This window comes from Diabrotica virgifera, chromosome 9, assembly GCF_917563875.1.
Source record: "Diabrotica virgifera virgifera chromosome 9, PGI_DIABVI_V3a".
Taxonomy (NCBI): domain Eukaryota; kingdom Metazoa; phylum Arthropoda; class Insecta; order Coleoptera; family Chrysomelidae; genus Diabrotica; species Diabrotica virgifera.
In genome coordinates, this window is record NC_065451.1 from 7,827,519 (window position 1) to 7,837,568 (window position 10,050).

The following is a 10,050-nucleotide window of genomic DNA, read 5'->3' on the forward strand; positions in this document are numbered from 1 at the left end:
AGGTCCTATACATAATTGTTATAAAATCAACGGTTCCAGAGTTACGGAGGGTGAAAAGTGGAGGTTTTCGATACTTTTTATATTATTTGGACAATTTATGATGATTTTGGGTGGTGAGGTTGACATTTCTTCAAGGGCTTATCACTAACATACCATCGGCCACTGAAATAGCAAATTTTATTTACAAAAAATTTCTTTCATCAGTAATAATATTATAAATTGCCCAAAAAATATAAAAATATCGAAAACCTCCACTTTTACCCTCCGTAACTCTGGAACCGTTGATTTTATAAAAATTTGAGTATAGAATATAATTTACGTTAAAACATAGTTTTAGAAATATTGACGAGAAACCTAAAACAACTACTAATTTACCGACTTCTCCCCAATCTCCCCCCCAAACCGGACGCTATGTGGACCATATAGAACAATTTTGTGTTGGAAAACTTTTACTATGGATGTCTGGGTTAGGCCTTTTTCGGACCAATTATAATATAGTATTTCCGTAACTTTATAGGGCCTTTTTTATTTCAAATTTTATGTAGAATATTTTTATATAGAAGGTTGTTCATGCTAAACTGCATAGTTTTAGAAATATTGACGGAAAACGTAAAAAACTACGAATTTACCGATTTCTCTCCCCTCTCCCCCCCAAACTCGACGCTCAAAATGGTGTGACTTTTTTATGAACATTATGTGGAGCATATAGAACAATTTGGTGTTGGAGGATAACTTTCACTTTGGATGTCTGGATTTGGGTCTAGTTATACCATACTATCTATTGCGACATTAAATAATGACGTTGATAGAGAATCACCTTGTCGTACTCCACTTGCTATTTCTATATTTTTGATGATTCCGTTATCTGTAATTATTGCTGCAGTCGATCCTTCCATTGTAATTTTCGTAAGCTTTATAAGTTTCATTGGTATATCTAGGTTTTTTATGTCTTATATTAGGTCGGGTCTGGTTAAGCTATCAAAGGCTTGCTTGAAGTCTATGAAAAAGATGTGTAAGTCGATATCATGTTCGTAGCATTTCTCAATTGACTGTGTATTTTGTGTATTGCGTCTATTGTTGACATTCCCTCTCTAAATGCGTGCTGGTAGTCTCCCGTACAAGCGGATACCTAGACATTCTCAGCCATCGTCCCGGCACATGAGCGCTTGCGCGAAAACTATTTGCAATTTTAAATCTCAACAATTTGTTAGGTTATCAAATTATTGGTTACATACAATAAGAAATAATTGTTTTTCTATTTTACTTCTTCTTCTTCTTCTTCTTCTTCTTCTACGGCACTACAGCCCAAATTGAGCCTTGGCCTCCTTTATTTTTTGCCTCCACCCTTGCCTGTCTGTGGCTGCTCTTCTCCATACACGGACTCCTAAAAGGGCTTGTGCGTCGCTGTTTACTGTGTCTTCCCAGCTCTTTCGTGGCTTCCCAACCGGTCTCTTTCCTTGCATTCTAGCATTCAGTGCTCGTTTTGGTAGCCTATCCTCTCCCATTCTTATCACATGTCCGGCCCATTGCAATCTTTGTAATCTAATGAAGTCTGACAGGGGTGTTTCCTTATAAAGTTGATAAAGCTCGTTGTTGTATCGACTTCTGAAGATTCCGTTTTCCCTCACAGGTCCTAGTATTCTCCTAAGTACTTTCCTTTCGAATGTGTCGAGTTTGTTTTTGGATGTTTCTTTCAGCACCCAGACTTCACTGCCATAGCATGTTATTGGTCGAATTAAGATTTTATAGATTCTCATCTTTTTATTTCGGTGGACACTTTTTGACCGAAATATATGGGAAAGGGCAAAATAAGCTCTGTTTGCCTGCGTTATTCTCTTCCTTATTTCTCCATCTTCTGATCCATCGGCATATATTTCTACTCCCAGGTATGTAAACTTTTCAACCGTTTCAATGTCATCTTCATGTATAATGTTTTCTGGGACTATATTTCTTCTCGTCTGAGTCATTATTTTTGTTTTTTCTGTGTTAATTTCCAGACCTAGCATTTTTGTTTGTGTTTTTAACTCTGCATATGTTTCCTGTGCTCCTGTTGATGTTCTACTCATAATATTAATATCATCAGCATAAGCGGCCAGTTGAACCGTTCGGTTGGTCAGTAGATTTCCTCGTCCAGTTTGCATTTGCCTAACCGCATACTCCAGTGCCAGGTTAAACAATGTTGGGGCCAGCCCATCTCCCTGTTTTAGTCCCTGCGAAATGTTAAAAAAGTCTGTCCGGTGGTTTTGTATTCGTACACATGCCTGAGTTTCATCCATTGTGACTTTAATGAGTCTTATTAACTTGTGTGGTATTGCCAATTCAGCCAATATATAGTATAGTTTGTTCCTTTTGACTGAGTCGTATGCCTGTTTGAAGTCTACAAACACGTTGTGAACATCATTTTACTAGTCATCTATTTTACTAGTCTATTATAATTAATGGGTTGCCAGAGTTGTAGCTAGCCAATATTATTCAGACTAGGTGTATTGTTTACTTTTCTGACGATAAAATTAAAAATACCCTCTCTATTATAATAATTATTGTACCTATACCTTGGTAGAAGAATTCGCGGTTGAAACGGAATATAGAGGGCAGGTCGAATGCAGGAAAATGGCTGATATAAATGGTATAAACATTTGAACATTTAATTTAAGCGAAAAGCAATGTTTATTTGCGAAATAAACATTTTTTTCTATTTTCTGACAGCGATAGAATGTATTTTCAGTTAAATAAAATGCATTCATTTTTCTTTTTTCGTCAATTAATTTAATTCAAAAATGATATTTTTGGCCATCCTGTATAAATAATGATATTAATGTTTATATTACTGAATAGAGAATTGAACGCCCTCTCAAATGAGGTGCCACACGACCCCTATTCCTGTTTAAAAATAATCATCGATTACGTCATCACGCTCAGATAGATGACGTCACTAGAATGAAATATATGCAAAAAGTTGTACTTTAAAAACAAAAATCGACCTGTTTCGGAATTTTTCTCTATAGTCGTCCATTTTAGAGAAAATGAATTTATTCCATGATTTTTAGAACCTCTCTGTATAATAAGTAATAAGTATTGGTATTAGTAATGAATTATTGTAAACTAAATCCAACAAAATGCTTAGGTACCTACTATATAGATCCATAGACTCCTAAAACTGAAACAATGTGTTAATTTGTCTACAAGACACATTTTGTTGTAAACAGCCTGTACAATTCAAATTATTTTGAAATATTATTCTTCTACCAAGGTATACAATAATTATTAGAGGCGGTATTTTTAATTTTATCGTCAGAAAGGTAAGTAATACCTAGTCTGAATAATATTGGCTACAACTCTGGTAACCCATTAATTATAATAGACTAATAGAAAAACAATTATTATTTCTTATTGTAACCAATAATTTGATAACCAACAATTTGTCAAGAATTAAAATTACCAATAGTTTTCGCGCACGCGCTCCTGTGCCGGGACGATGGCTGAGAATGTCTAGGTATCCGCTTGTGTCTCCCGTATGCGAATACTCCTTTGCATTCAGTGGTCAGTGTCCAGGTGCACTTTAGACAGGCCTGTTTAAATACAAAAGATTATTCGCACATGGATTCAGCGCTGATCCCGAAAACCAGCGCATCCTGCAGCTTGGACGTACCCTATAGGGGTACTGCAAAAGATAGAGAAGCGTTTAAAGAAGTAACTGCCATACTTCGTTCGAAGACGGCACAAAAAATGAGTTTTATTTGATTACTAGCTGACCCGGTGAACTTCGTTGCACCTTAGATAGTGTGTCATAATTAGATAATCTGTCATAATTTTGATTATAGATCAGTTGCTTGAACGTAATGGCTAAAAATCAATTACTCAAAATCAACTGCTCGAAAATGAATTTCTAGACATGAAAATTGATCGAAATGCAATTTCCTCGAATAAAAAAGAAAATTATATGTCCAAATATTTTATGCAAAATTTGTAAGTATGATCGAATTAAATCCGATAGTTTTAAGGCATTCCAGAAGCCGCTACAGATAAAATGTTTTAACAACTTATTAATCATTCAGAATTAGTCGACACTTATTAAAAGTTAAAATAATTAAGACAATAACTGGACGATAACGATTTAATGAGTGGAAAACAATTAAAAATTATTTTGCACATCATATTTGAGACAGTATTTGGTTGAAAAATCTCATTTTTGCTGACCAAAAATATATTAATTTGTCTGGACTAAATTACAGTTCTGTTTATCTTCTAACATAACTCGACTTTCTTTTATATATATATAGATGTAAAATATTTAAATGGCTATTAAAAAATAACGGTTGAAGATAAAAAAGTAAAAATTTAGGATTGTATGTATCTTTTGCTTCTACATCATACAAAATTAAGAAAAAACGGTTTGTCAAAAAATTTAAAAAATATATCAGGGGGGGCAAGCCCCTTTATGACGTACGGGCATGAATTCAGAGTTATGCCTATTCCCAGTCCGGTAGAATACACTTGTAAAATTTCATAACAATCTGATGAGCCGTTCTCGAGTTATTATCAGTGTAACTAACATAACTCGACTTTCTTTTATATATATAGATTTCTGACTCTTAACAACAAATTTTTGGATGATTTTTGTTCGGATAGTCGTTCTATGTATATAAGGGGTCTAGATGCAAAACCGGACATTTCCACTTTTTGGTCAGAATTAGTTGAATACACCTCTGTAATCTGTAAATAAAGATACATACACAATTTAATAAAGAGCAAAATTGGACAGTTCCTAGTAGTAATTCAGTGTGAAAGAATTTGTTCCAGATGCAAAAGTGGACTTTTCCTCCAATTTGAGATAGGGAACAGTAAAGTTGTAAATTGTTTTTTAGTTTACTAGGAATGACATAAAGTGGAAATGTCCAGTTTTGAATCTAGATCGCTCAATGACCTGTTGAATATTAATTTGAAGTAAACTTTGCGATGTTCATGCTAACATTCACAATTTAATATATAGCTATACCAATTGAACTGTGTTACCACATCCCCTTCATTATAGAATTAACGCACATGTAATATCCTTACAATAATTGAGTATCATTAATTATTATTAAGCCTCTAATCAACAATTCATTGTCCTTTAGTGATGTACATATTTCGGTGACCACATACTACATCTCACCCGATTTGTAGGGTGTAACTGTTTCTAGGATGCATTAGTCGAAAGTAGAGATGGTGGTGTGGAGGCTAACAAATAACGGATACTTTGGAGTCGAATCAGATTGCTAATAACCGTTTGGAATATTATTTAGGATGAATCACGGTGTACACTAAACCAAATGGGTTTTAATGAAGAAGTTAAAAAGCGCTATGTTACAAACAGTGGCGGCTCGTGACAATTTCAGTTGGTGGGGCCTGGGCCGCATAAAAATTTGACGAAATTACAATAAGAAAAATGAATAATGAAAAACATTGCTCAAAAAAATATATACAGGTACTGTACTGAACTGACCCAATAACACGCACACACACATACTCGTACAACCCCAGCCTCGAGGGATATGTGTGTTCCAATGGAACAGTGGTACCTATCTGACCCTCAAGCTATACCACCACCTCTCCCCATCGAAGGACATAACAAATGGGGAGGCTTTGTACTGAACGTTACTTTGGATGCCCTAAGTAATGGGATATGCTCTTATTATTTTATGTGGTTAAGCCACCTGACTTTATGGATAGCTATAAAAGTTTTTCTCCATATTAATGACTTAGTTGTTGTTCGAATTACAACAATACTTAAAAGCAAGAGTGTTTGACCAGTGCATACTTCCAATTCTTACATAGGCATGCCAAACATGGACCTTGACCAAGTCAAACATGGATAAAATAATGAAGACACAAAGAGCCATGGAGAGAGCAATGTTAGGAGTAAAATTGACAGACAAAAAGCAAAACAACTGGGTAAGAAATAAAACAACAGTCAAAGACGCAGGACAACATATAGCCAGGCTAAAATGGAGCCTCGCAGGTCATAACGCCAGACAAACGGACAATAGGTGGAATACCACGATACAACAATGGAGACCATGGGCAGGAAAGAGAGCAATAGGATGATCCTAGATGAGATGGGGAGTTGACATTAAAAAGATAGGAGGAACGCACTGGAAAGAGAAGCACTAAACAGAAACGAACGTAGGAAACTGGGGGAAGCCTAGGTTCAAAATTGGACGAATTAAAGGGCACAAGAAGAACGCATGACTTAGTTTATTTATTACTTTTAATCTTTTATTTATTTATTACACCTAATCGTTTAATTTCATTCTTTTCCTCTATCCCTAACGTATAAAAAGGACTTTGTAATAAATAGTCTACTGTGTTCATTTTAAATTAACGTTATCACACCGAAACAGCATATAAACTACACAGAAGGGCCACACAAAACGGGCCCCTAAACATCCTATACAGCCTAGGATTATTGACGACAGCGAAGAACATGCAATGCAATACAGTCGGTACCTACGTGACTGCAACGACTAGTCAAAGAAATAATACTGTTTGGAGCAAGGGCCAGGGTAAACGGGCCCATCGGACGGTTCTATGACAATTAATAGATAAGACTCTTACTTAGTACGGTGCGTGATTGTGCAATATATTATTTTTATATCACGAGAAAAAACTATATGCATGAGCAAATAAATTATTTAATGCATATTTATATAAAATATTATATAATAGGATCGTAACTAAAAATTTACATATATTACATATTTTTTGGTGGGGCCCGACCCCTCTAGCCCCAAAGGACGCTCCGCCACTGGTTACAAATAAGTAAAGGGGAACCCCAAAAAAGTGCCAAAAATTAAAAAAAGACTGGATGGCCAACGAAATCGTTAAGTTAATGAAGAATTTATTGATTTTTCATTTATTTATGTAAAAGTGATTTATTTACTTAGTATTCTACTTATATAAAACATTGCAGAGATGTAGTTTTTGTCATGCTAATCAAAAGTTCTTATTGCTCGCTCCAAGATTCAGTAATTAATTTTTTCTGAGTTTTTCGCAGGGAAACATTAAGAGATGTTTTTCCGATACCATATTAATGTTTATTGAGATTCAGGTGCCGTATATTGGATACGTAAGACGGCACGTTTTCAAATGGATGATTTTAAAAAATGGATTCAAAACAATTCAAAAATCAGAAACAATTAACTTCTGAGTCTTGGAACAATGAGAACTTTTGATCAAAATAATCAAAGTTACCTCTTCGCAAAGTTTCAGTTAATCTAACTACAACCAATTTTTCAAGTAAATAAGAATTACACCAAGAATATTTGCACGAATACTACAAGCAATAATGGTAATGGTCTAAGAGCTAGCAACGTTTTCGAGAAGCTATTTTAAGACAGCTGATTCTTTCATATATTGTTCCCTATGCTTCCTCGAACACCGTACCGGCCATCTGGCTGCTGATACGGGTTGTGTTCATTACTGCGCAGCACACCTGTACAGGTAAATACAAAATCAGGGTGATTGATTAGTGTGATAAAGCTTAGTAGATCCGCTATAGTAATAGATAGCAATAAAAGTTAATAACAAAAACTTGTAGCCAACTTTGAGCTTCACATTACAAAATTAGTTAGAATGTTACAGGGTGTTCGATATCATAGTGGCAGACCAAACTTATCTTTTTTTTAAATGGAACACCCTATATTTTATTTTATATTCGAAATCCTGTTAACTTCTCCATCACAAAAATATAAAGGTTTGTTATGTTATACAGGGTATTTACAAAGTTATAACCAATGTTCTACGAAAATCGTAATAAGTTCAGCTCCCTGTATAAATCAAAATAAGCACAACAGCAATGGTTTATTGGTGCCATATTTTTTTTTATTGTCAAAATTTATAAAAAATGTTGATATTGCTAATTTTCTTTATATCGAATACAGGATGAGTCAAGACGCAAGTACATTATTTTCTTAGTAATTTTAAATATAACACCTTAATTAATAACTTGCTCTGAGAAATGAAAATATCTCGAAAACTAAAAAATATAGGCATAGGGAATATTATACAAAAATTAAAGTACGGTAATGATACTTTTCAATGGTGATATAAAATACAGGTTGTTCCATTTAAAATTTCTGAGAAAAGAATGTACTTGCGTGTTGGCTCACCCTGTATTTGATATAAGAAAAATTAGCAATATCAACCATTTTTATAAATTTTGACAATCAACAAAAAAATATAGTACCAATAAACCATTGCTGTTGTGCTTATTTTTATTTATACAGGGAGCTGAACTTGTTACGTTTTTCATAAAAAATTGGTTATAACTTTGTAAAGGCCCCATATAACATAACAAACCTTTATATTTTTGTGTTGGGAAAGTTAAGACAATTTCTAATATAAGATAAAATATAGGGTGTTCTATTTAAAAAAACAAAAGTTTGGTTTGCCACTATCTTATCGAACACCCTGTAACATTCTAACTAATTTCGTAATGTAAAGCTGAAAGTTGGCTACAATTTTTGTTAACAACTTTTATTGCTATCTATTACTATAGCGGATCTACTGAGCTTTATCACACTCATCAATCACCCTGTATATTGAATTTAAATTATTTTAGGACGAAACATTATTTTGTCATTACTTTTTAAACCACAAAAATGGCTGGCAATTATAGTTCATTATTCTAATAATGTTTAAAAAGTAATGACAAAATAATTTTTCGTCTTACAATAATTTTAAATTCGATATGTTTACCTGTACAAATGTGCTGCGCAGTAATGAAAACAACCTGTATCAGCAGCCAGATGGCCGGTAGGGTGTTCGAGGAAGCATAAGGAATAATGTATTAAAGAACCAGTTGTCTTAAAATAATTTTTTTTCCGACTTTGCTAGCTCTTGGTCCATAAAGGTTGAATCGTTTCTCGTTTCATGGGGTTATTTTGAACATTTTTTGTAGCTTTGTGCCTACTTAAAATTTTATTAGTAGTACATGCTATCTGTTATTCATTAGTTTAATGGTAATATATTAGATAGTCCTTGACAATATATTAAAGAAATGAAAAAAGACAAAGTAGATTTTTTTTCATAAATTCAACGAGGAATTCAAAAACGATTTTGAATTTAAACTATCTCAGTCAGTGGCGTACAGTTTGGCATTAGAAAAGTTCCGGTGTACTTTTAGGATAGCTACCCTTTATAAATCAACATAATAATTATTTCTTTCTTTAAAATGCTGAATATTTTGTTGTTGATCATTCATATTTATTTATTCTCTTTAACAAATCATTCTTTCAAGTATATTTTCTATAAACAATAGTTTTAATGTTTTATATCTACCAAGTGCCCCGTGGCATCTCATCTTTTTTTTATTTTAGCAAACAACGGCTCAATGGCAGAAGGTCTTTTGGGTGTGTACAGTTTTCCTGATCTCCACTTGCCTTTTCTTCGTACTATTTTCAAAAGCTGAAGTAGCCTCCTGGAATAATCCGGTCCAATCCATACCAGAAACAGAAATGATGGTTATTACCAGGGATGGCGAGGAAAAAAAGAAGGAAAAGGATATGAATGAGACTGAGAAAATTACTTATAATGACGAATCTTATTAGTTCTATTAATGAGTATTTGTTTTGTATATATTTAATACTCATGATTATTATACAGTATGCTTGTTGTATATATTAATATATAAGGATTGTAAATATAGTATAGACACAAAACTATAGTTTCAAGTTATTTTCCTTGCTTTCCTTTTTTGCTAAATTCGTCTTTTGTAAAAGGTAAGTTCTTTATTTTCTTTTATAGAAAGATGCGAATAGGGATGTTCACTACTTTTTAAATATAGTTAAATTCAATAGATTACAAGGTATATAAAAACGTAACAATCATAAAACTGTTTAAAAATGTATATTTTTTAAGATAAATGAGTTCATAATGTTGATTTTCTTGGAGACTAGAAAAACGGTACACTGCAGCGAGGCTACGGTCTGTGACGTCAGCAGTCGTAACGTCTTTGATCGACGACTAGTTTTGTATACTTATTTACGAAGTGTATATGAATGTGCGCAG

The 10,050-nt window shown here is 33.6% G+C and overlaps 1 protein-coding gene across 2 annotated transcripts in view; it reads left to right on the plus strand.

The window, feature by feature from the left end:
• Nucleotides 1-9,701, plus strand: part of LOC114325598 (sialin) — a 110,178-nt gene extending 100,477 nt beyond the window's left edge. For both annotated transcript variants that reach the window (XM_050661173.1, XM_028273699.2), the window contains exon 10: nt 9,360-9,701. In XM_050661173.1, coding sequence (XP_050517130.1) covers nt 9,360-9,590 — 231 coding nt within the window. In that variant the 3' untranslated portion in view covers nt 9,591-9,701. The remainder of the gene's footprint in view (nt 1-9,359) is intronic.
• The last annotated feature ends 349 nt before the right edge of the window (nt 9,702-10,050 follow it).